The following is a 27495-nucleotide window of genomic DNA, read 5'->3' as shown; positions in this document are numbered from 1 at the left end:
GATCTCAATGGAGTGGATTTCTTATAAGCAAATGAAGGTTGATCTCTAAGTGTTTCTTTCAGTACATCCTGACTAGAGAATATGTTCCAGTTCTTAGAAATCATCTCGTATCTCACGCATGTCATTACTGATGGGCAGAGGAAAACTGCAAAATTTATCCTTTGTGTCCATATTCATGTTGCTGTTGAAGAAGCCAAAAATGAGTATGGGTTTATGTTTGTCAGGTCTCTTTATCACTCCTTTCTGTAGTTCTGAATCTATTAGGTCACTGAGATAATTTCTAGCTAAGAACATAGTCTTAAGAAAGGAGGCTTCTTGCTGGAATTCTGCATCATTGCTTATGATGCGAGACAGACGGATGAACATTTCATGCACCACATTCTTTTTTGAGAATAATGGGTGCTGGCTGTTAAAATCCAAAAAGTTGTTCCTGTAAGTGTTGTTTCTGTGTATGCTAGATTCCAATGTTCTGTTGGAGTTGTTGATTCTGATGGTGGTATCAAGAAAGTTAATGCAAGTTCCTCTGCCTGAGATATTGAAGTTGAGGAACGTTAAACTTTGGGTAACATCCTCGAAAAAAAAGAGGTCATCATCCGTGCCGTCCCACACAAACACTGTATCGTCTATATAACGCTTGTAGAGGTGTGATAAGACGAGATGCCACAACAGATAAGGTTTGTTGTTAAAACACTGTAAAAAAATAATAAAAATTAAAATCCTGTATGAGTGCTTTCAGCCTTTTAAGGCCGCCTTCTGATCCTAAATAACAGTTACCGTTCCTTTTTTTCAAAATGTGACCAACCAATGAAATGTCATCTTTGTAGCTGCTGCTCCCTCAGTATTGGCTTCAAAGGGATTATACCATTCATTCCCAGGGCTTGATTGGCTTGCAAGGCAGCTGTCCACCTTGACTCTATTATTTCTATTTTATTTACAATATCTCCACCTCTCATTTCATCCAGTGTTAATTAAAATCCCATGAAAGAAAGTTTTTGCCCTGGATTTGATATTATGTGTTGTGAGAGTACATTATTTTTATTCTTATTTTTTATGTCACTTAAATGATGGAGAATTCATTCCTTGAAGCATCAGTTTGTCTTGCCCGCATAAAAACCCCGATGGCAAGTACAACTGGCCAGGCATATCAAATTCTTACTATTGCAGTCCGTATAGATATTCAACCTATAGATCCTGCTTGTAATATGATGTATAAATGAATTATTGCTGTTAATAAAAGTACAAGACGTGCATTTCCTGTATGGGAAAGTGCCCTTCATGACACTCATATGGTATTGAACATTCCCATTTGTATAGCAAAGTAACCTCTTCAAGTTCTTATTTTTAAAACAGAAGTGTATAGTCTCACCTACTATTCTTTTCAAATCTTTGTCCATGGTCAGAATATGTCAGTTCTTTCTTACAATATCACATTTGTCAGGAATATCACTACTATATGTCAGTAAACATCTGAGGTAATAGTTTCTTCTGAATGAACCAAATCTGTTGTAGTCTCATCATCCAGTCTCCTCCTTTTAGAGAAGTAGGATCATCCCTTAATTTTTCTCAATTCTTGTCTCTCTCTGACAGTATGGCTAATGTTCCTGTCCTTGTAGCCTTTCACTTTAAAACATTCCAGGAGCTGTGAGATTCATACTTGAATGTCTCTTCTTCTGTACATAATCGAGATGTATGCAAAAGTTGTCCCTTTACAACATGTGAGTAGATATGCCGTGGGTGCATACTGGATCTTTGGAGAAAATTATTCCTCCGGCATTCCTTTCTCTGTATCCTGGTATGACTCTCTCCCTTGTCATTGATGGTCAAATTAACATCCATATATCTGTTGTTTTTGTGAATGTGTATACTTCAGAATCAAAAAAGATGTTGTAGATTTTAAATATCTCACAAAGTCAGACAAGGCTTGTTCGTCACCTCTCCACATAAGAAAAATATCATCCACAAACTGGCCATAGTGTAAGATATAATTTTTCCATGGGTTAGTCTCATTAAGTATAAGTTCATGCTTCCAGTTGGCCATCACTGTATTTGAGTAGCTAGTGGCACACAAGGTGCCCATAGCTACTCCCCATTTCTGCCAATATTATTCTCCTGCATGTAGGGAAATGTTATTGTTCAATATAAGTTCCAATAATGTACATAACATTATTGTTGTGTTAGAATTAACTGTTCCACTAGATTCCATAAACTATTTGACCGCTCTGATGCCATGTTCATTGGTAATAACAGTAAACAAATTCTTCACATTCATTGTGGCCATTATCAGATTTACCATGTCATTAAGTGGATGTATTTTTTCAAAGAGTGATTCTAGAAAATGGGAAGTGTCCCTTAGTATTGCAACTGCATTATGAAGTAACATCTTCAATTTTTGTTCAGCAAATATAGACAAAGGTTCCATGACCCATCTTTCACCTGATACTATATGATGGAGGGGATGGGTCATTCATGCTTTTATGTAACAGTAAACAAATTCTTCACATTCATTGTGGCCATTATCAGATTTACCATGTCATTAAGTGGATGTATTTTTTCAGAGAGTGATTCTAGAAAATGGGAAGTGTCCCTTAGTATTGCAACTGCATTATGAAGTAACATCTTCAATTTTTGTTCAGCAAATATAGACAAAGGTTCCATGACCCATCTTTCACCTGATACTATATGATGGAGGGGATGGGTCATTCATGCTTTTATGTATTTTGGGTAGGCATTACTTATAGGTATCCTTGGGTCTTGTACTGTAAAGTAATTGAACAATTCCTTTGTAATACTCCTTGTCATAAATAGTTTATATACTGTATTTTGTACATTTTTATTAGTTCATTAACATTCCATTTGGTTACTCGAAGATACGTTCTGGAGTCATTTAACATAGAAGCCATCCTTTTATGATAGTCTGCTGTGTCTAATACAATGATGGCCCCTCCTTTGCCTGCTGGCTTCACTATTATGGCATCATCATGGATTGTAAACAACTTTTCTCATCAACCGTTAGGTTGTGAAAGCCTTTGCTGTTACTACAATTTCTTAATTTGGCAACATCAGTTTCACACAGCTTTGTAAATGTTTCCACTATCAGATGTGATAGTGGAAAAAGTACTGGGTCTCTTAAAAATGTTTGATGCCTGTTCATATTTATTATTTCCAAAGATGCTCTTTGGAGTTACATTTCTTGCAAAGCTTTTTATATCAATGACAAATTTGCTTAATTTGAACAAGAAGCTGGTATAAAAGAAAGCCCTTCATTTAACACAGTAATCCGCACTTCACTCAGTTCACGACTAGGAATGTTGACCACAAGAGAGCAATTCATGCCACTAGAAGTTAATTCACTTTCTGTTTCTTTCTGTCTCTGATTAATGATCTCTGTATTTGTGGCCGATGTGACCTGATTAAAATGGGCAACTCTGGAAAAAACAGAATGTGCAATGTATTACTTTTAGGTCTCGTTCCTAAATCAGGTATACATTTAGTGCTTGCTATTGCTGTGTCACTGCCATTATTTATGTTGGAAGGTGAGTGTGTTATCGGGGAATATGAGTCACTCACTGCATCTCCTTGTTGAAGTTTATCTATTGATACTTTACCTTTGTTACTCACTGTCCTGTTCATATCACTTCATATACTCAAACTCTGCCCGTGTATCTCTTGTGTTGCATATGAACTGTTTGCTATTTCAGTTACTCCTCCAGATGTAACTGCATCATGTTTCTGTTGTGTGTTCGGCCAATCAAAAAGATTTTGACATTTAAAGTCCTGAAAATCCCTAGCCAATTTGCGACTCTTCAGTAACTTAAGCCTGTTCTCACATCGGCTTTGGCTCTGTTGTAATGCTTTAGTCTTGTTCACAAAAAAATCTTCAATAAGGCTGCATCTTCCATCTCCATTTATTTTTGTGTTAACAGCTCAGCTGCTTGTTCCTCCATAGGTTTAAAATCTGTAAGCAGCCTGATGTACTTAAAGCTCATTTCCAAATTAATTGCTTGCAAGCGTGCTAGCAAATCTGGATATGTATTTCCATAGGTTGGCATGCACTTAATTCATAAGCCTCTTGGAACAGCATTATAGTGAATGCATACCTTGAGGTGAAAACGCTGCCACTGAAGCTGTTTGAACTGGTATGCTGCATTTTCCACCTCAGAAAGTATTTTTTTCAAAACTCTCCTTTCTGCTGAAATCTTCAGAGCTAGTTAGTGCAGTATTAACTAAATCAAGGCCAAGCAGTAGATTTGCTTGACTGATTGAAAAATCTGACATCATACAACTCATGGCACTTTTCCCTATGTGCTCTGTCCTCTAATTCTAGTATTTTTTGAAACATCTCTTCTTGTGTAGTCTCATATTCATCCAGCCTTTTCTTCATTTCAGCCTCAGAGTTTTGCAGTTTTTATCACCTTATATGAATATCTGTTTAAAGTTTCTTCAATTTTTTTCAGTCTTCTTTTGTTTGAGTTGTTATACTCTATCAGTGTTTCATTTATTTTAGTCAGGTCTGTGTGCAGTTTCCTTATATTTTCCTCTAAGTTACTGGAAGTCACGTCTGGAGCTTGCACTGCTTTTTGCTGAATAATTACAGTACTTTTCCCAGTCAGTGTTTTTTTTTGGTCACCTTTTGTAGCTGATTTTCCTTCAGGTCCTCTGTATTTCTTTTTTCTGGCATCCAGGCAGTGCATTTACTAGCCAGTTACTGAAATTTACCCAGAAAAATCTAGGTTCACTGGTTTTCTCTGCTAAGTTTCTGTTTTTACACTGGGAGAGCTATAATTAAGCTGTTGCTCAGTGTACAGCCATCTTGGAAGTCCTTATGTAAGTTTTGATCTTGATGCTAAAAAAGACATGTCTGGCTCCAACTGCAGAGAAACTGGTCTTGTATATTAGTAGGCATACTTCTCAACCTGGAAACATCAAAAATCTGGACAAGGCCCATGAAAAATAGGTACAAATGTGTATGCTGATTAACGTAAAATTTGCATACATAATTACATAATCCCACCCACTACAATGGAACTGTGGGATACCAACTTTCAAATGCAAACTGAAGAACAGAAGCAAAATATAGCACCAGAGTCCTCCTGCAGCCATTCCAATGTTTCATTACTTGACTATTTCACCCCATTTACCATAAACACTAATGTGTGCATACTGCTTTACTTCTACAATGATTATTTTATAGCACAATGCACAAACACTAATAGATATCTGCTAAACAAAGCAATACTGTCTCACAATGAAAATAGACTTGGCATTAAAACATCTCTGCCCTTGAAACTCACCTTTTTTCAAATGCAGAAAGTAATCTCTGACTGTAATGTCATTAGTGAGTACCAGCTTGCTGTATCTAGTTTGTTGAATGTTTTTTCACAGGCTGCTAGAGTGAAATGTGCTCTGTTAAATTCAGATAGGCAGCTTCTGAACAGCGCAAGATGCTGCTCGGCAACAGGGCCAAAATGTAATATTTATGCAAACTTCCATTTCATTCCTTTGCATGTGGACCTTGCGTGGTTAGTTCTTCTCTGAAGATTTAAAGGCAAAGCTAGTAGACTCTACAGGAACCATTTATTTGATATCTTTCTGCAAAGATTTTGAAATATTTGGACAAAAAAGTAAAAATAACACAGTATATCAAACATATGTTTTATCCCCAAGTATAGTAGGAACTGTCTGGTCAAATCTTGACCATTTTATATGAAACGAACAGGGAAACAGCAGTGCAGGACCAATAAACAATGTCATAAGAACATAACAGCCCAAAACGTGAGGAAGAAGATTGTGACGGCAGAAGCAGATCTGTTTCCAGCAAAAAGTTTTTATCTGAAGTAGGAGATTCATTTGTCTGCAACCTGTGGGTTATGGATCCGATATCGGATCCGAACCGGCATGGTTTACCAGCTATGGATCCGAGCTCTCAGCTCCTCCTCTCACCCATAATGCCCTGCTCTCCCTACATGACCTCAGATCTAGTTTGCCGCGCTGGTGACCAGATTGGTGTTCTTGAGCTCTTCAGCTAAGTGGTTTTATAAAGTTCTTCTAGTGTTAAAATTTAATTGTTTTTGAAAGTTGAGTGAAAGTTTAGGATTCCCTATTAGATAGTTATACTTGTTTAGTGTTTTAATATTTTTTACTTAGTTTCCCTCCCCTCGCTGGTAGCGTAGTGTGTGTTTGGGCCTGTTGTGTGTTTAGTTACTTTTACTTTTTACCTTTAGTTTAAGTAATCTTTTAGCTCTTAGGATGTCAGAGCAACCTAAGGCTGTTTTTTCTAAGTGCTCCGAGTGTGGCCGTAAGCTTTCCCCTGCTGATGGCCACACTGTGCAAGTTGATGCCTGGGGTTGAACACCTCACTTCTGGATGTTCCATTTGTGCAGGGTTCAACCCCAGGGCATTGAAGGAGCGGAGGTCTAAGCTGGTCCTGGCGGGACTTTTGCCCCGGACTCGGCCCGCCTCCGCTCCTTCGGGGAACCGCACGGTTACTTCCTCTCGCTCCCCTCCTCCTCCTGGGACTCAACCTCCCTGTAGTGGTTCGGAGGAGAGGGAAGCTAGAAAGAAGGACCGGAGGGAGAAGCACCATAAGTGGCGGGCCGAGACCTCTATTTCGGCCCCGCCTGCCAAGCGGGCTTCTCCTCCGGCCTCCTTGTCTGCTGGTTCTCCCCCTCCTCGGCTCCGGTCACCCGTGTGCTTTTCACCGGGACCTGAGGAGGAGGAGACCCAATCTCCGTCGAGGCTATCCAGGAGGCACTCAAGGCCTACCTCGGTAGCCTCGTCGAGATCGACCTATAGCTTGTCAGATGCTGATCTGGACTGGATGATGAGAAGGTTCATCCAGGCCCAGATGCAGATGGGAGTGCTCTTGCCTCCCCCCCCTCCTCTGGGGGGGAGCTCAACCCCTTTCTTTAAACCTATTGCTCCTTCTCCGACCCGCTACCCGGGTTCGGAGCAGTTGGAGCCGAGCAGCTTCGGAGCCGGGGGTGGGTCGGCGCCGATAGTACTCGGTACTTCGGATCCGACCCTGCCCTCGAGGGCTTTGGATCCGACCTCTCGGAGCCTGGATCCGAGCTTCGGATCCGGGGGGATCAGTGCTCCTTCGGCGCCGTCTGTGTCGGAGCGCACTGTCCCCTCGGATCCGAGCGCTTTGGCGCCAGCTCCGATCCACTCCTCGGATCCGAGGGGGAGCCGATTGTCGGATCCTTTGGTCGAGGTCGGCTCCCCTTCGGCGTTTGATGTAGTGGAGAGTGCCCTGTTGAGGGTCTCTGGACCCCCGGCACTTGCTTCGGCTCCATCCCGCGCTCCATCTGTACTGGGTCAGGCTTCCACCATCCGCCCCTTGGGACAGCCCGCTCCTTTGCCCCAAGTTGTTCCCTTGGAACAGGTTACTGTTTGCGAGGAGTCCTCTGACAGCCCCCCGGAGGATGTTCCCCACAAACATACGTGCAAAAGGAGGCACATTGACTCCCCCGAGTCTCTCACAGAAGACACGGACTTGGAGGAAGGGGAAGGCTCTCCAAGATCACCCCCTGAGGATGTCTCATTCGGAGACATCATGGAAATGCTCCGCATAAGCGGGGGGGGTTGGTCTGCCCCCAAGTCTTCCTCGGACGAGTCTGTGTTCTTGGAGGCATTTGAAGTGGGCCCGTCTACCTCTTGGGTGTCCCCTCCTGCCGACCCCCTGGTGGACCTTATTACCACCAGGGCGTGGAAGGAACCAGACACCGTGGAGCCAATTCCAAAAAGGCCCGACCGTATTCTCAGTCCCCCGGCTGACCGTGCCCATTGGAGTAAGGGGCCTCCGGTAGATGCCATGTTGACGGCGGCTGCCACCAAGAGGGAACTTGCTCAGGAGAGTCCCTCAGTCCATCCCCCGAGCAAGGAGTCTCGGATGATGGACCGCTTGGGGAAGCGGATGTTTAGTTCAGCGACCTTCTCAGTGAGGGCCCTGAACTACCTGGCACATGTGATTAGGATGCAGCGCGATCTTATAAAAGAATACGCTGCATTCCCCCCAGAGTCCATGTCGGAGGAGGACAAAGTGCTGCACTCCATCCGTATGGCCACTCTCAGGTCCGTCACTAATACCTCTATGCGGCTACTGTCCCATGCTACGGAAGGTGCCACTAGAGCCGCAGGGGCAGGCCTAGTTACCAGATGTCAGGCCTGGCTCCATCATTGTGATTTCACGGAGCCCTTCAAGGTGTCATTTGCGAACGCCCCTTTCGATGGTTCTGCCCTCTTTGGCAAAACTGTTCGTGATACTTTGACCCAGAGCGAAAAGGACGGGAAGACGTTGTCTGCCGTCGGAATCCGCTTCTCTGTACCCCAGAGGCCCTCTTCTAGGAACCAAAAGGGTCAGTAGAAGATGTGGTTCCGGAAGTCGCAGCAATCCCAGCCTGCTCCGGACAACCAGTCCTTCCGTGGCAGAGGAGGACAGGGAGGACGCCGCCCCAGGGGCAGAGGGGCTCCCAGGAACTTCGGGTCCAGAGAACCCTTCTCTGAACGGCCCGCGCAGCAGCCCTGAAGGGTTGCCCGGCTGCTCCACTCTGGAGGCAGTCGGGGACGCTGGAGCACCTAGCGGCATGGGAGTCCATAACATCAGACCGCTGGGTCCTCCAGATCATAGCCAGAGGATACCGTATCCCCTTTCATCACATGCCAAAATTGAAGTCCCTCCCCGACGTTCCACCCGGTCAGTGGGAGGCTGCTTGGCAGAAATTGGCCATCTGCTAAAGAAAAGAGCCATCCAGCCCGTCCCCCCAGACCAGATCGGATCAGGGTTCTACTCCAGGTTCTTTTTAGTGCCAAAAAAGACGGGGGATCTAAGACCAATTTTAGACCTTTCACTCTTGAACCTGGCAGTTCCCAAGGAGAAATTCCGAATGGTTACGTTGCAGTCTATTCTCCCCCTTCTGGGAGAAAACCACTGGATGTGCTCCATAGACCTCAAGGATGCGTACTACCATATACTAATGGACAGGCGCTCCAGGAGGTTTCTCCGCTTCCGGCTGGGAGCCAGTCACTACCAATTCCGGGTCCTTCCCTTTGGTCTCACCACAGCCCCCAGGGTGTTCACCAAAGTATTAGCAGTGGTAGCGGCCCACCTGAGGCTTCAGGGGGTGCAGGTCTTTCCCTACCTGGACGACTGGCTTCTCACCGCCCCAACAAGGCATCTACTACTATTGGCGCGAGACTCCTTTCTCCATCTTGCTCCTCGTCTGGGCATCACAATAAACACAAAAAAATCCAACCTAGCACCCACGCAGTTCATAGATTTTATAGGTGCCAGGTTAGACACGGGGAGATTAAGAGCCTTCCTCACTGCGGACAGAGTTCAAAATTTGCAGCTCCAGGTGCGGGCCATTCTCCACTCAAACTCAGTTCCGGCGGAGTTGGTCCTGAGGGCCCTAGGGTCCATGGCGGCAGCGATAGCGCTTCTTCCTCTCACCAGGTTCAATATGCGCATCCTTCAATGGACACTCCTAGTTCAGTGGTCGTATCTTGCTCTTCCTATTCATCATCCCATTGCGATCAGCAAGGCTTGCAAGCGGTCCCTCCTGTGGTGGCTACACTCTCCAGATCTCCACGGAAGCCGCCCCTTTTGTGCTTCTACCCCTCTCGCCACGGAGACCACGGACGCCTCCCGCCTCGGGTGGGGGGGGCATTTTGCAGGCCGGACGGTCCAAGGCACGTGGAACGATTCAGAGACCTCACTGCATATCAACGTTCTAGAGATGAGAGCAGTGCTCTTAGCATTGCTAGCACTTCAGGCCTTTCTTCCCTTGGGAACAATTGCGATTCAATCGGACAACTTGTCTGTTGTCTGGTATATCAACAAACAAGGAGGAACCAGGTCTTACCCTCTTTGTCGAGAAGCCATGAGAGTGTGGGAATGGGCAATCTCCACCAACCGCTTTCTCATAGCAACGCATATGCCGGGTCGGTCCAACATCCTGGCGGACAAACTCAGTCGCACCATTCTCACCCCTTACGAGTGGTCTCTCAATACTCAGGTAGCGGAACGCATCTTCGCACGGTGGGGAACTCCTTGTTGCGATCTTTTGCCTCCCTCAAACACCAAGTGCAACAGTTTTTTCGCTCTAATACCTCCTCCCGGAGGTACCCCAAGAGACGCTCTGGTGCATGCTTGGCCACCCGGTCTTCTTTGTGCTTATCCCCCCTTGCCTCTGATGCTCCAAGTTCTTCAGAAAGCCTCTCGGTTGGGGTGCAGAATGATTCTCATTGCCCCATTCTGGCCTCGACAGATCTGGTTCCCCTTCCTAAGGTCTCACTCAGTGAATCCTCCTTGGATTCTAGATCCCATTCCGGATCTGATATCTCATCCATCCCACTTATCACCCCCGAACCTGGACAACCTGAAGCTGACCGCTTGGCTGCTCCAGTTCCACTCCTGATCAGGACTCCCGGTATTTCGTCCCCTGTTAAGGCCATCCTGGTGGCGGCTCATAAACCATCCACTAGGAAAGGCTACCGCAGTAAGTGGAAACGGTTCTCCTTGTGGGCGGAGCGGCAAGGCCTAAACCCCTTCACAGTTCCCTTCCTCTGGTGCTTGACTTCTTAACCACTCTTTTAATGATGGTGCCAGCAGTTCCACGGTCAAAGTACAACTTGCGGCAATTTCTCATTATCATATTGGTCATGACTCCAGTCCACTGATGTCTGCCAAATTGTGTAAGATTTTCCTAAAAGGTACTTTCCTTCTCAGGCCCCCTGTAAAGCAAGTGGTTCCTCCTTGGGACCTTTCTTTGGTCCTCCAGGCCTTGACCGCCCCCCCCCCTTCGAACCGGCGGCTACGGTAGATCTGAAATTCTTATCTTTCAAGACCCCCCTTTTAGTTGCCATTACCTCCGCCAAGAGAGTCTCAGAACTTCAAGCATTATCAGCCAAACCTCCTTACTTGGTCTTTCATCCGGACCGTGTTTACCTCAGGACCAACCCGTCCTTTCTTCCTAAGGTAGCTTCTGAAGCAAACATTAATCAATCCATTAACCTCCCTGTTTTCTTTCCTAAATACCAAAACAAGGGTGAATACAAGCTTCATTCCTTAGATGTTCACAGGCAACTTAGATTTTATCTAAACAGGACGGCTGGTCATAGGCAATCCGACCAGTTGTTCATTTCCTTTGCTAAATTTAATTTGGGCAAGCCAATTTCTAAAGTCTCATTATCTCGCTGGATTTCACAATGCATCTTATTGGCTTATCAAGCTTCTGGAAGGCCCGCACTGGAGGGTGTACATGCCCATTCAACCCGGTCAGTATCTACCTCGGCCGCCTTTAAGGCTAGGATTCCTCTGGATGATATTTGTGCAGCAGCCACTTGGGCTTCATCTCATACCTTTATTTCCCACTACAAGTTGGATCTTACATCTAGGGGTAGAGCATCCTTTGGCTCCGCGGTGCTCCGGAATATCTTTCCATGATGGCCGCCCAGGATTCAGGTAGCTGGGGACTCTGTCCCACAGGTTGCAGACAAATGAATCTCCTACTTCAGATTTAGAAGTTATGTACTCACCATAACGTTCCATCTGAGTAGGTGTATTCATTTGTCTGCAACCATCCCGCCCTCCTATCCCCCTGGCCTTTTTCAGTTTCCTGCATATTATGCGTTACCCTTTTCAGGGTGTTCATGCTGTTGGCAAACTCGATCTGAGGTCATGTAGGGAGAGCAGGGCATTATGGGTGAGGGGAGGAGCTGAGAGCTCGGATCCATAGCTGGTAAACCATGCCGGTTCGGATCCGATATCGGATCCATAACCCACAGGTTGCAGACAAATGAATACACCTACTCAGATGGAATGTTATGGTGAGTACATAACTTCTAATTTTCTCCTAGTCAGTGGCAGGCTCACTAGCCCCTAAGGATGACCGCTATGTTCATTTGCAAATATTTGGCATCTTATCACCTCGGTAAATGGTAGTAAAGGAGAAAGTTTCTATAGCTTTTATGTTGATTTCTGTTTCTAGTCCCAGGTCCCAGTTGGGTCTGCTCCACTTGCAGAGCAATAGCTTACAGATTGTCAAGTCATTTAACCTTTATCAACTTCAGAGACAGCAAAATTGTTTTGTTTTGTTTTAGTTTTTTTTTCTTTTGAAAAGACTGCTAATAGATGTACATTTGGGATGTAACATATTACAACACCTTTTTGAAGATATGTTCAAGGTGCTAACCTTTCACAATCTTTCTGATATTGGATCTGGTCTATATTAAATCAGCGAACGCTTAAAATAGCAAATGCTGATTTATTGACCCTTTAAAAGCGAAAGCTGACAATCTTGAAGACACGGAAGAGCGATTTTTTTCCCCAAGGAAAAAATCTCTCTTCCACAGAAAAAAAAAAAGTTCAAAACACAAAATAAAGTGTTGGGGGGGGGGGGGGACTTCGCAAAGTCCCAAAAACGGCTTAGCAATTTTTTCCTATGGGAAGAAATCGCTGTTCTGTGTCTTCGGGATTGTCAGCTTTTGCTCTTAAAGGGTTGATAAATCAGCATTCGCTATTTTAAGCATTCACTGATTTAATATAGACCCCGTTGGATCTGCATGTATAAATCAGTAATACAATAAAAGTAAAGACCCACAAATCAAGGTTAACATCAGAAAATTATTGAAGGTGCTGAAAAAATACAATCAGAAAGACAAAGGCATCCCATAAATGTAGATTAGCATTAGAAGCTAAATATAATTACAAATTCTTCTTTACATACATCAGGAGATTAAGAAATAACACTCCACATTGCCCTACGTTGATTCAAAATGGCACCACCAACTTGGATCCAGTAGATATTGCAAATGTATTCGCTAACAAATTCAGTGCAAATTTCACCCTTGTGACAACTGTATAAAACTCGTACATTCAAATATATCATTCAAACAAACACTTGCTATAAATGTACTGTCTTAACAAAACAGAAAAAAAACATTGTCAATGGAACTTGATGAACTTGATAACATACCTGACTGCCTGATTAACAGCACTAAACATACATTAGTGAGTCTATTCCTATAGCTATTCAGTTTGAACTTAGCTAGTAGCTTTGTCTCTGAATTATGGCACACAGTAACTATGATGCTACTTCACAAGGGCAACCCCATTACGGACCCCAGAAACTACAGACCCATTAGCCTGATGAGCCAGATCTGCAGTGTCATTTAACTCGTCGTGGTTGACTTTATAAAGTACAGCATTTAAAATGTTATAAGCAGTTTATCTTTGTTAAGGGTAGATCCTGTCTAATGAATCTGGTAATCTTTCTTTGAGAAGGTAATGCAAGCTGTGGACAGTGGTCATGCTGTCCATACAGCATATCTTAACCTCGTCAAAGCATTTGATAATGTACCACATTTAACCAGCTAAATATGCTTCGTACTGATCCTATGTAGTTAGATGGATGAAAAATTGGCTGAGGAGCATAATCCACAGAGAGAGGGTGGCATGTGCATCCTCCGAGACCATGAGGGCAACCAATGGATTCCCTTGGATCTGTACTAGGTTTGCTACTATTTGGCATATATTTCAATGATCTCCAAATGAAAAAGCAGGATCTCTGGCTAACCATGTATGCATATGATTGTAAACCAGGTGCCATCCTCAAATCCTCTAAGTTCCGCAATGTTCAGGCCCATCGTAGAATACTATGTCCCCTTTCAGATGTATCTTACTAGATATATTAGGCAGTTGGAAATACCCCAGTGATTCCTAACATAAACGATCACTGGCCTAAAAGTTGAGAGTTACTAGGAGAGGCTGGAGGCTCTGTTTCTGTAGTCAGTATCCTATAGACTCCTTAGGGACCATCTGTGCCTTTCTTTTCAGGCCATTATAGACCCAGCAGTCCAAGACCTCTTTTATCTCCAAAAATCAAACAGTGCAGTGAACACTAAGGGCAGAGATCTGAACCTGCTTCAACAAATAAACAAAGCATTGTGGAGAGGTAGATTCTTCAGGCAATGACTATCCCTTCTCTGGAATAAGCTTCCACTCAAAGTCAAGCAGTGTGATGCACTGTCTTCCTTTAAAAAGGAGTTAGACGGTTGGGCATTCACAGATTTTTCCCTGGCATGACTGGCCTATATCTTCTTGAAAATGTGAGGTAAGATCTGAAGGTGGGTATTGGCTAGGTGTAAATGGATACATGACCAACATCTTTGTATTTTCTAGGACTCCGTGATGTTTACTGAGTCCACTAGCATGGCCAGAAGTTTAAGTGCTAAGGGTTCTCATCTCGGAGGAAGCATCATATTAGTCGCAACGAAATGTTGGCCATTTACCAGCATGTCATAGCTTTTGAGTGAGTTCTAAAACAAAGAACCCTGCAGATTGTCACATACAGTATCAGAGGCATGTGACATATCAGCAAGCAGGAAAAAAAATCAATTCCTGTGCTCTTTGCTGTCTGACTGTGATCAGATTAAGTCTCATACTTCTAGCCATTTACATTTCAGGTCAGGAAAACATTCTTGCAGACACACTGACTTAGCATGACACCTTCAGTCTTTCATGGTTGATATAAATCCTTTCTAAGGATATCAAGAAACAAAGGCTGTTGAGAAATAGGCCTGCATGCCTATTGTCTAAACATTCAGCTTCTTCTCTTTTTTACTATGCACTGATCAGCAGTGCATTCTGAATCAGCTGGAGTCATAAACTAGTGCATATCGTTCTTCCAGCTACTAAGATTCGTAAAGTACTTCATAGACTAAATAGAGAAAAAGCAGACTTAAACCTCGTAATTCACTTTAGCCTTGGTAGCAGTGGTCCATCCTCCTAATTCAGATAATGGTGTCTTGGCCAGTATCGCTGTCTTTACACATCACATACTTACCACAGCACCAAAGTGGAGTAATTCATCTGAACCTAAAATATCTTAGCCTAAAATCTTGGAGGATTTCACATTTCTTCTCAGCAGCCATATTTTCCCTTTCTGTGGTGTTTCTTTTGGAAAGAAGCTGAAATGCCTAACCCTAGAAACTTGCGCATGTTCAAATGGATTTGATCTTCCCACTGTTGTATGAGCAAAGGACATAGAGTCACTAACATCCCTCAGCCCTTTTGTTCTGCGTTATTTAGCTACGTTAATGCTGGTTTGACTTTTTTCTTCCATTAAAGATGCATTTGTTTGCCATTCCTGCTTGTATGCTTGTTAACCAAGCCTTAGCTTCTCTGCTTATTTTAAAACAGCAGTCTTTACAAGGGTCATTCAGCTCGGGCCTGCATGACATGCTGTAGCTCCTGACTAAGGTTTGGACATTATTATTGAAAAATTAGCAGTTCTTCCTAAGGTGTTTATTACTATATCAGTCCTCAAATATTTTCCAAGGAAGATTATTTTTCTTAGTGCCTTTCTGGTCAGAAGGCTTCTGAACTGCAGCATTATGCAGTTTTCCAAAGAAAAAAATTCCATTAAGAACAAATTCTCTTTTATGCTAAAAGTGGGTTATGGGTCAGTTTCAACCTCTTTTCCTTACCTAAGAAAGAAAATAAGTTGAAAATTATTCTACAGACTATGGTTGTATGTAGGTAATTCTTGTTTTATGACAGAATCAAACCTTAAGCAGTCTGATCAGTTATTTGTCTCTTTTATGAAGTAATGTACAGATTTGACTAAACAGATCATTTTTAGTGGTTAGCTAGTGGTGTTACCTTTGCTTATACCAAGGCAACACTTTACCCACCCTTCTACTTCACTCACTCTTCTTTACCATCCATCTCGCATTCTGTCTGTCACTACAGCACAAACTAACCTATTTATTTAGTTAATTTATTGTAATTTAACTTTTGTTTATCAGGTCAGGGAACTGGTCAGAGGATGTTTTCAACCACTACCCAGGCCATGTAGGTAAGAATGATGAACATAGCAAAATTAAAACAATCCCAGATTAACAAAATTCAGTCCTGCAATAAAGCTGTAAATAAAATTATATATGCATTTGTATTAGATAGTCATACTTTGTTAGACGGACATGCACTGTGTTGTATTGTTTTACAAACTAAATATTATGTTAAGACTCTCAACATATTTGACAAACTTCTTAATGAAATGTGAAGGTGTTTATCCTCCATGTCAGTGATGCTATGCAAGATCTTTTTGTATGAATGAATGAACTGCTTTTAACTACATGCAAAAGAATATGTAAACAAGTAAGTGAGAGGTCAGACCTCAAATTTACATTAGACGATTTTACTTTTGGGTAATACAGTCTTCTTAGACCTGGGAATGACAGAACAATGAAAATAACCAATTAAGTGAATGTATACACATATCCTAATGTCTGTTTTGTTTTTTCAGTTTGCAGTCTGTTCAAAAATAATTTCTCCAAGTATTGTACTGTGCTTTTATTTCTTCAACTTGTATGCCATATGCTTTTGCAAAATTTATAATTCATGTGTTATAGTATTAATAATGCATATGTATTTGTTTGTGCATATTGAGACTTAGTGCTGTACTTTGTTTTGGAAGTTTATTTTCCCCAGGCCCCATCTTTCTGTGAGCTTTGCCCAGTCGCTATAACTTTGTTTCTGATGAGGATGCTGTGTTTAATTCTGACAATTTTAGTACTGGTCTTACAGTGTTGTCCTGTTTGAGGGCTAGAAATAGACTGAAGTAAAATTCTTGTCCTCTTTGCACAAAATTCTGCTGAGTAACTCATGAGAATCAATCTGGCTAGAGATTCTGCTTTCCAAGCTGGCACATAAAATTGTGAACTGCCTCCCAAGGGCATAAGGTGGGGTACAAGAAAGGATGCAGATTGTAGCCAACTAAAAGATTCTCTGTTGTTACTCCCCTTCCTTTCTGAATCTGCCATCAGTTCCCCTCTCATCTTGCAGTCATTTGTGTTTATTGGGCTTTCAAGAGTAACTAGGTAACTTAGTCTAGGTTAGAACCTCACCCTTTTTGTCTGGAGTAATATTTTAGTTATTGTAGAGGCCCTATTATTGAGCCTTGTGGTACACTTGACTTAAAATAATTTTGCAAAAACAGGAGTTAGCAACTCTCACTCTTACACTTTGTCAACAAGAAGGCTAGAGAGCCAGACACTTGGTGTTTAAGGGTTAGACAGAAACATAGGAACAATACTAGGCATGCAATCAAAGGGGGACCATAAGAGGCCTAGCCATGTATACCATTAAACAGAAGCACTTGAAAGTTCTGGCCACCCTTTATGAGTACTTAATAGTACTAATCTGCCAATACAGTAATCCTTTGAGTATATTCAGTTGTTATCCCCTCACCCCTATTTAGCTGCATATTAACTTAAACTACTTTCATACAGTTAACATATATGTTTCTTCTTTTAGTACTTCCACCTCCAAGGCTTATTGCTTCTATTACAGAATGGCAAGCTTTTTTAACTAGAAATATTTTTATTAAATTATTACTTATGACATAGGCAATCATACACTTATATAAATGAAAACAAACCGTATTGACATATTTCTAGTTAAAAACATTATACATTACTTTTAATCTATTTAGTCATGTCAAACATTACACAGCTCACTCAAATCTTGCCTTCTTTTAAACCTGATTTCTCCTCCAAAATGTTATTCTGCATATATTGTTCCCACATTTTCCATGTTTTTCTATGTAATTTGTTGCTACCCTTTTTCTAATGATCCCATTTCCAGTTGTTTTAACTGTGTTACTATATTCACTACTTCGAGTACAGTTGGTTTAGACTTAGATTTCCGTTTTCTAGTAATTGCTTTTTGGCAGTCCCCATAATTAGACTCCGCAAGGCTTTACTAAGTCTAGGCAATTTCGATTCTGTATCATAGCTCAAAAAAATCATTTCCTTAGCATTTGCTCACTCAGTATTTCTAATAGGGTACTCTGCAGGGAAGTTTTAAGGTCTGCCAACTCATTATACTCCCAGAAAATATGTTCCCAGTTACCTCTTTCTTCCCCATTATACCTCCAACATATGCTATCTACCTGAGGAAAAATTCTTTGGAATCTACGTGGGGTGTAAAAATACCTATGTAAACACTTCCAAGCAAAGATCCTAAATCTTCTAGACTTTGTTGCATGTTTAGGAGACACACATATATCCCCCATTGTTTCATTGTGAATTGCTTATGCAGTCTGTCAGTCAGAGGAGGTTAGAAAGGATTGGTTCTTATAGTTATCATGTGATCTCTTATATGCTGTACTAACTAACCAACCTTTTTTAACAGCAGCTTATGTTCTAGATTCTACTACAAACAAGTCATTATTTCTAGTTTTTGACATCTCCCCCTCATAAATTCCTACTGTAGCACAAAAAACTCCTCATGTGTACATTTATAGGGTCTATATCACCACGGTGATAAGTTTGAACACCCTTTGTTCGAACTGAAAAGTCCAAAAGCCCTAAATCGTGAAGTTACGGAACATCTTTTTTTCCCCAGGAAAAAACATCAGTGGGCCTTCTTCAGGGCTTTGCTATTTCCTCCAATGTAGTGTGATCTCTGAGTTAGTATATTTAAGTAGCGGTGTCTGGGGGGGCACAGTCCCCCCCTTCAGTTTATTTAAAGTTTTTTTTTTTTCGCTGAGCAGTGATTTTTTAACACTAGACTAGTGTTTGATTGGCTATGTTGGGTCAGGTGAATGTATTACGAGGATATTTTAACGGTTTACTTTTGTGATTCATCGATTCTGATGAAGTCTGGGATATAACGGGAATAAAGCACTTAATTCATTCGTTTAATAAAACTTGGTTTCTTTTATATTTCGTGAAGTGGTATGTGGTTTCACTTGGAGCCTTTGGAGTGTCTTTTGAGCAGTTGGTTTGATTTTTTGGTTCTTGGTTTGTGTCGATATGATCTTGAATTATGCTGGATATGAAATTCCTTTCCCTACTTACTATTTTCGCAGCATTCTTTTAACTCTTAAGAATATACTTATTGCTTTGTGTTCTCTACAGGTTAGTTTCTTACCATTACAGATTTTGTTTTTCTCTCTTATTTTAAACAAATGTGGGCATTGTGCAATGACATTATTATCTTTGTTGCTGAAGAAAATAACATCTTACATCTGACTTTTTTAACTTCTGTTAACAGTAATAAATAGTAGTATGTTATGCTACGTTATATTACAACACAGTCAGGTTTGTCAGTAAAATTAATTTTAACTTTTTTGAATGTTCATCATTGTTACTAATATCTAAGACTCTCCTGTGTGTGAAATAAACTGTTTACATAAATTTAAAAAAAAAAATACAATACTCTATGTTTCCGGTTATCATAATGCAGAGCCACTAGAAACCTAGATAGTGTTTGCATCAGTTTAGAAGTTGTATTGCTTTCACTTTAAAGCTTAGATTTCAGAAATGAGCCTGTTGGAGATGGACTGTGGATACAGAGTTTAAGTACCTTATTGAAGTTGCTTGTTTTGCAGACAAGGAAGAAAAAAAGGTCTTCATTGAACGCAGTTACTGAATGTCTGTTTATGTATGTATTTATTAATGTATATATTTATCTTTGCATATATAGCGATCAGAGGACACCTCAAAGCTGGAAGACAGTAAGAGGAAGAATAAAGGAAAACTGAAAAAGAGACGACATATAGAAGAAACGCAAAATATGGATGGAGAAATTGAATCTACGATAATAAACAAGAAGGGTAAGGGAATGTTAATGCTAACTTTTTGTCATGTTTCCTTGACAGTTGTTTTCTGAGGATGTGCCTTTTATGGTAATACTTTAATTCTGTCCTAATATAGTTCCTATGCTAATGATTAAATGTTGTGATCTGAACGTAATCACTTCTGACCAGTATACCTTGAAGGGGCCACTGTCTTACATTTTCCTTGTTCTACAATTCGTGACTGTTAGAGAAGGTAGGAAGGTGTTGTTGAGTCAAGAAAGATGGTGACAGAAGACATGACACCCCAACCCAGTGTAGAAAATGGGAGAAAAAAGGGTTAATGATAATGGTTTGTAATAGGAGTGTGTCTTAAGAGTGCAAAGATCTGGAAAGGTTATAGCAGTGGATGATATTGGTAAGGGCAAGGCAGTTTTGGGGTTTATTGATAAGATGTTGGATCGTGATAACTTAGGAGTAACTAAGGTAATATAGTAGTTCAAGTAAGTTCAGTTCATTGAATGCAAGGCAGTGATGCATCTTTTGAGAGAGACTGACCGCAAATTTAGCTACTTACTTATAGCACTGTTCTAGCTTGTGTTGATTGCAACTTGGTAGATATGGGTGAGGAGTAAAGGAGTGTTGGCAGCAGGGGAGGACAGCCTGTAATTTCTGTGCAGTATCAGTTAAGATTTAATTCTGTACAGAAACTTTAGCTTGTGATGTGTTTTTTTTAACTCTGCGTTGAATATGGTAATCAGTTTTCAGATTTATGTCAGTGTAGACTGGTCTATATTAAGTTGTCGAAAGGACTGTTCATCGAATGCCCTTTTATCGACACATAAACATTGAAGTTCCAAAACTCCGAACGGCCACTAAAATGAATTTTTTTCCTGGGGAATAAAATCAGTTGGCCAACAACAAACAACGCAAACTTTGCCCCCCCAACTAAATATGTCAACTTCGAGATCCCACTACAGTGGAGGAAAGGGGAAAAAAAATTTGCTTAAGTGCCATTCAGAGTTTTGGTACTTTGATATGTACGTGTCGATGAAAGGGCGTTGGATGAACAACCCTTTTGACAATGTAATATAGACCCAGCGTAGACACCTATGAGTTTTGTGTTTTAAACGAGTTTGATTTTTTTTATGGTCGGCGGAAGTTATTATGAAAGCAATTTATGTGTTCCAGATTGTGTTTGAGGGAGAAGAAGGTTAATTTACTTATCTTTGGTTTGAGAAAGAGCTTGGAATTTGACAGTCATGTTTCTACTTTATTAAAGTATTCCTATTTTTTTTTTTTTAGTTTAAGAGTGTCAAGTTTATGGGCAGAATAGATAATGGCAGAATCGTCTGTGTATTTTATGATTGAAGCAGTTTGTACAGGCTGTGGCAATGTCATTGATAAAGATATTAAAGAGAATAAGGCGGGAGAGAAAGAGAACTGTTGTAGTTGTACAATAAATGGCTTGAATTTGCTGGTGTCATGTTCAGATGGACTGTTTTTTTCCCTCTTTTTATAGCACTTAATTAAAGGTACCCTTGTACAAACTACTTTTTATAGCATTCCGAGGTATATTGTCCGCCTTGCACTATTGTTCCTTTGACATTAAGATGGACATTTGCCATATTAAATCAGTGTTAGACCACGTCATCTTTATTTTTTGCCTCTTTGAAAGTGTCAGTTGCTTGGCTACATTTCCATTCACAAGTGTCTATTTAGCTTGCTTTCCTGTCATTTCTCAGAATGAATAACTCCCTGATTTTTCTCTGAAAAACGGGCAGCTGATTTGGACACCATGGCCACTAAAACACAAATAAATAAGAAATGTAAGCAAAACATAAATATTAAAGAAACTGTAGATATTGTCATCTCCAGTGAAACCTATGAGCAAGTGCATCTGTGGTAGGTACATAACCCCTTTGGACATTCTTTTATTTAGAGAGTAATGGTTTCACTGCTTAAGTCTGTGAGTAGCTTTATCTGTGATAGATTATAATAATCCCTAGAGACATAAATTTACATTGCTTCTTTTGTTGTGGATCTCTTTGTGGTACTAATAAGTGTGAACACTGAGTTGGATTTAACAAAACAATAGAAATAAGGAGGTAGATTTTCTGCAGCAGAAAAACTTTCAGAAGCTAGAAGAGAAGCAGACTGGAAATGACTAGTCAAAAAGGGTCATGGAACAGTACTGAGTCTCAGAAAAACAAGGAAGAATGATTCTGTAAAAATGCCTGAAAAGCTTAAACAACTTAAAGATGAGTGGAAGTAAAGTAGTAAAGAAAAACAAAGTTTTAAAAGCTTCTTCAATCTGGCACTAATAGAGAGACTGTAAAAAGGCTTATTTTATTTTCAGAAAAGATGATAAAGTATACTACTTAGCAAAACGTACACTGATTTCCAGAAATGAAAAAAACTCTATCTCCTGTTATCCACAAAAATCTCTGCGCAACCATTTGCTTTTAACAGCACAGCCATTGTCAGTCTGTTTCTGAGCCTGAGCACACTTTGTTGAAAAAGAAGACAATATCTAAAATGTCTTGCACTCATGATTTTCCTCAGTACTGGTTTAGGATGGCTGTTGAGTATTGCCCCTTGCGTTTCTGGTGAGACCTTTGCTGTTACACAAAGTAAATTTGAATATCAACAGACTCTGACATTACATTGTTGGTGATTTGCATGAGATTGCACAGGCACAAACACTGCAGTGTTTGGGATTTGTTTGCTTGGAACTGTTTCATGGACTGTAGCAAGGATTTCTCTCATACAATGCATTTATATGAGACAAACTGAATCTTTTTCACGAATAGATAATTAACCTTGATATTCATCTGTTTGCCATGATTTTAACACCTTTATTAAATTACCACTTAAAATATAGGAAAACATGCATTAATATAAAAGAAAACAAAACATATCAACATGTTTCCAGTTAGACACATTATACATCACATAAGTTTGTTTTTTATAACTATTAGGAGTCCAACATTACATAAATTGCTCAGATGTTCTTCGTGTTTCACTGTTGCAGTCATAACCTGTGGGTTATCCCTGCTGTGGTAGCCCTCGGCTGGCCCGAATACCAGAGTCAATGTTTTTCTGCGTCTGCTGCTGTCGCATGCTGTCTGATGTCAGGTTGTCAGTGCTATAAAGGAGAGCAGCCGACACCATTACATCAGTCTTTCTTGCCGTGGAGCCCATAGCAGAAGCAGTTCGCAAGTGTGCTGGTTGGCCGCTACCAGAGTTTTCTTTTACAGCTGAAAACATCTAAAGCTAAGTACCCTGTTGGAGATCCTTTTACTCTTGCACTAACCGATGTCCAAAAAAGTTAACAATTGTCTTGCCTTTGGAAAGCAAATACCACACCGAGACTTCCACTCATACTGCGTCACTTGTTTAGGCCCAGATCACGACGTCCCCATTGCCGGTTCTGTGCCCTCTTTAATGCGAGAACCATTCATAGTAGAGCTCTTAGGGATTTTCTTCTTCCGTCTTCGCATTCCAAAATGGCGTCCATTAGCCAACCTTCTGTAGACGTTCTAAAGAAACGCAAGGATAAAAATGGAGACAAGACCACACAAGGCCAAGCCTTCCGATGACACTACTGCTAAGCAGGTTGTCAGTTCTCCGGAATTCAGTGAGGTGCTTTCGCAGCTCCTGATGCTCGATTCGATACCTTCGCAGGCCTCTACCAAGACCCTTTCTGAGTCCGGTATGCCACAGAAATCTTCATCTTATGAGGTTTTGGTTGTCTCTGCCTCGGTTGGGTCTGCAGCCGTGACACAGGCACCGGCTTCTGAGGAGGCCTTTCGCACTACCAATTCCAGACAAAAAATGACGTCTTCTCTTCCAACTACCGTTCCTGTCAGACCAATGGATTCACTTAGGCCTAGAGGCAAGGCCATTACCAGGAAAACTACCTCTAGCTGCCATGTTACTCTTTCTCCTCCCCAAACTCAAATGCTTAAAATGTCAGAGGATCTTATCTCCCTTATCAAGGATAGTCAGGCCACAACCTCCCTTATCAGGGGTAGTCAGGCCACAACTTCTAAAAGGAAAAGAGACCTTTCCCCTTACATACTCACAGAACAGGATTCTGAGGAATCTGATTATTCAGAGTTTGAAGAGAAACAGCAACGTTTGACTGCTTATGAGGATTCAGATGCAGAAGAATCTATTCCCTTTACCTCCCCACCAGAACTTTCCTTTGGGGAAACCCTTCATACTGTCAGGGAACATTTGCACTGGGAATCCCAGGACTTCCCTCAGTCTAAGAAAAGACTAAGAGAGTTTCCAGACCTCCCCCAACACAGACCTTTGGACATCCCTCCTATCTTAGAGGTGGCTGATGATGTCTTCCAGGAAACCAGTTTAACTCCTGATGCCCTCCCGCCTGCTCCCAAAAAACCTGACAGGTATTACAGAGTACCGGATTCTCATAAATATCTGTACAGAAATCCTGCTGCAGACCCAGTGGTCATTACACAGGGTCCAAAAGGAACTAAGGCTAGTTCTACAAAGAATTCTACTCCTTCTGACAAGGGCTCCAAAGCTCTGAACAGATGGGGTAAAAAGTATACACCTCTGCAACCTTGGCTATTAGAGGTCTCAACTGTCAGTTCCAGATGTTGAAATATCAACAACACACTTTGAAACTGTTAAAACAAAAAAAGTCTACCTTTTCTGACTGTGCCAGTTAGAAAGAGTTAGCAGATTTACTGCACTCTACTTGTCAAGTGGCTAAGCACTCATTACACTGTGGATATGGTGCCCTAGAAGCCTCTAGCAGGGCAGCAGTGTCAGGATCTGTCATTAGGAGGCATGCATGGTTCAAAAAACAACCTCTCCCTGGTCATGTCAAAATTACTTGATGCACCCTTGGATAAGGACCGCTTGTTTGGAGAAAAAGCATAAGAGGTGCTTAAAAAGATGGAAGGCAAAGCAAAATCTATGCAAACAGTAAAAGATTTCCTTCATGTAGAACCTCTTAGGTTCAGCAGGAATTTTCCCTCGGAACACTAGTCATTCCTGCACCTAGCAGACAGGGGCAAGGTAAGCCCTGCAGGGACAGACCACCCAGACTCCCACCCCAGAGACAGCAGAGAACCAAACAGTGGAACACTCCCAGTATGAATGGCAGGGAGTTCTAAGCCATCCCTCTATGGCATAAGTTCTCAGTGACTCCTTCTCCCCCCTTTGCCCTCTTTTCGCTCACCAAAAACTAGGAGGAAGGCTCTCCCTCTGCAAAGAAAATTGACTGTCTGTAACAAAGGACCAATGGGTCTTAAAGATAATTTTTCAGGGATACAAATTCTCCTTCAACGAACTCCCAATTCTAAGAGGGGTACCCAAACTTGCCTCCAAATCAGTGGGCAGATGCATTGAAACAAGTTGAAACCCTGATATTCCAAGGGGCAGAAGAACCTGTCCCCTCAGATCAAACAGGCAAAAGCTTTTATTCCAGAGTATTCCTGTTTCCCAGAAAAGAGGGCACTTGGCGCCCCATCCTGGATCTATCCATTCTGAACCCCTTCCTGGTGGTCCCCAAATTCAAAATGCTAACCTTACAGCAGCTGCTGCCTATGCTGCCAAAAAATGCCCGGTTAATAAACCTAGATCTAAAAGATGCCTACCTCCACATCCCCGTAAGGGAATCCTGCAGGAAATTCCTTTGCTTCAGAGCAGGCTCACAACACTTTCAGTTCTCTGTGCTACCTTTGACTTACCTGCTGCTCCCAGGGTATTCACCAAATACATAGTCCCAGCCATAGCCTTCTGCAGGCAGAAAAATATACACATTTACCCTTATCTGGATGACTGCCTCATTTAGGCAGACTGCAAAGAAAAGCTCCTCAAGGACCTTCTCTTTGTCAAAACCTTCCTAACCTCCTTAGGGTACACCATCAACAAAAAGAAAAAAAAGCAAATACCCTCCAGGAAGGTCATTTCCTTGGGAGCACTTCTGGACACAGCATCCCAAATGACCTTCCTATCCCCAGAAAAGCAGAGCTTCTTGCCTCTCTGTTTCACCCAGCCGGCTTCCAGAACTCACCTCACTGCGAGGAAGTTCTTGCAAGCCTTGGGGTACATGGCATCTTGCATCCTTCTAATTCCTCTGTCCAGGCTTCACATGAGAAAACTTCAGTGGTACCTAAAGAACCCTTGGTGTCAGCATTCTCAGTCTTTAGAGCCCTCTCTCCCTCTGATGCCCTGTATAAGGGCCGTGTTTCTCTGGTGGCTAAGGGCCTGTGCCCAGAACAAAAGTCTTTCCTTCACACTTCACCCAGCTGGCAGACCATTACCACCGATGCCTCAGACACAGCTTGGGGCAGTCACCTAGATGGCAGGTGCACCCAAGGTCTTTGGGATGCACAGCACCTTCCCTTACACATCAGCCTGAAGGAAATTTTGGTAGTACAAAAGACTCTGACTTCCTTCAAACCCCATGTCAAGCCCGGGGTTCTCCTTATCAAAACAGACAACACCATAGTAGTGTGGTGCATCAGCAAACAGGGAGGGACCCAGTCTTACCCTCTGTGCAGGCTAGCCATGAATCTATGCCTGACAGCCTCTTGCATGGGACTACACCTGATAGCCTAATACCTACCAGGAATCAACAGACCACTTAAGCAGAAACTTATTAGCCCCCCACGAATGGCAGCTCCACAGAAAAATCTTTTTACAGATCACTCAGGAGTAGGGGACTCCGGAGGTGGATCTCTTTGCTTCACACCTCAACCATCAAGTGAAAAAATTCTGTACGGGGGAGTATCACCACCTAGCGTGGAAGGTGGATGCATTAACCTTCCCCTGTATGTATTCCCTCCTTTGCCTCTTATTCCCAAGGTACTGATCAAAATAAGGGAGGAAAGACAGAAAGCCATCCTGATTGCTCCAGACTGGCCCAGACAACATTGGTACCCCTTACTGCGCAGCCTGACCTTACAGCCTCCCAGGCAGGTTCCCCTGATCTCAAACCTCTTAACTCGGGTGGGAAATGCTGTACCCAGACTTGCAGACTCTCAAACTATTAGCATGGCCAATACTGTAAAGGCAAACAAGGGGCGCCTGTTAAGCAAACAGGTCCTAGACATTATCACAGAGGCCAGAAGGCCCAGCACCAGAAAATCTTATGCAGGAAAATGGAAGAGCTATTTTGCTCCAGGAGCCAGTCCAGAGGGGGCAATACCTCACAACCTTCTATCCCTCTTATCCTGGACTACCTAGCAGAACTGCTTAATAGTGGCCTCTCCTTCTCCTCTATTAAAATCCATGCCTCAGCCATTCCAGCTCATTTTGATACAGAACAGCCCCTGTTCTCCCATCCTTTGATTAAACAATTCCTCAGAGGGGCTTATAATGTAAGACCTTCCAGAAGGCCACGCACTCCAGCCTTGGACCTGAATAATGTTTTGTAAAAACTTACTTTACCACCTTTCGAACCTGCTGCTTCAGCAAAACTAAGATTCCTCTCCTGGAAGACTGCTTTTCTCCTAGCTATCACCTTAGCCAGGAGAGTTTCAGAGCTTCAGGCACTGATGGCCATTGAGCCCTTCATCATCTTCCATGCAGACAGGGTCTCCCTGAGGACTAATCCCTCCTTTATGCCCAAGGTGGTATCTAATGTAACTCTCAATCAGGCCATACATCTACCCACCTTCTTTCCTAACCCTCAAAACAAGGGGGAGAAAATTCTGCACTCACTAGATGTGCACAGACAGCTCAGATACTATCTGGACCGTACCACACTCTTCAAGAAAATGGACCAACTCCTTGTCAGCTTTGCCTCAGGAGCAGAGGGGAACCGATTTCCAAACAAACCATTTCCAAATGGATATCAGACTGTATCCATTTCTGCTACAGATTGCTTGGAACCCCCCCCCCCCAAGTCTATTAGAACCCATTCCAC

At 42.1% G+C, this 27495-nt stretch overlaps 1 protein-coding gene across 2 annotated transcripts in view; it reads left to right on the top strand.

The window, feature by feature from the left end:
- Window positions 1-27495, top strand: part of NVL (nuclear VCP like) — a 1985423-nt gene that overhangs the window by 493396 nt on the left and 1464532 nt on the right. For both annotated transcript variants that reach the window (XM_044058761.1, XM_044058752.1), the window contains one exon: window positions 19493-19622. In XM_044058761.1, the coding sequence (XP_043914696.1) occupies window positions 19493-19622 (130 nt within the window). The remainder of the gene's footprint in view (window positions 1-19492; window positions 19623-27495) is intronic.

Source organism: Protopterus annectens, chromosome 1.part2 (genome assembly GCF_019279795.1).
Source record: "Protopterus annectens isolate FY-2018-M chromosome 1.part2, PAN1.0, whole genome shotgun sequence".
In the NCBI taxonomy this organism is placed as follows: domain Eukaryota; kingdom Metazoa; phylum Chordata; order Ceratodontiformes; family Protopteridae; genus Protopterus; species Protopterus annectens.
This window is presented reverse-complemented; position numbering and strand designations above follow the sequence as displayed.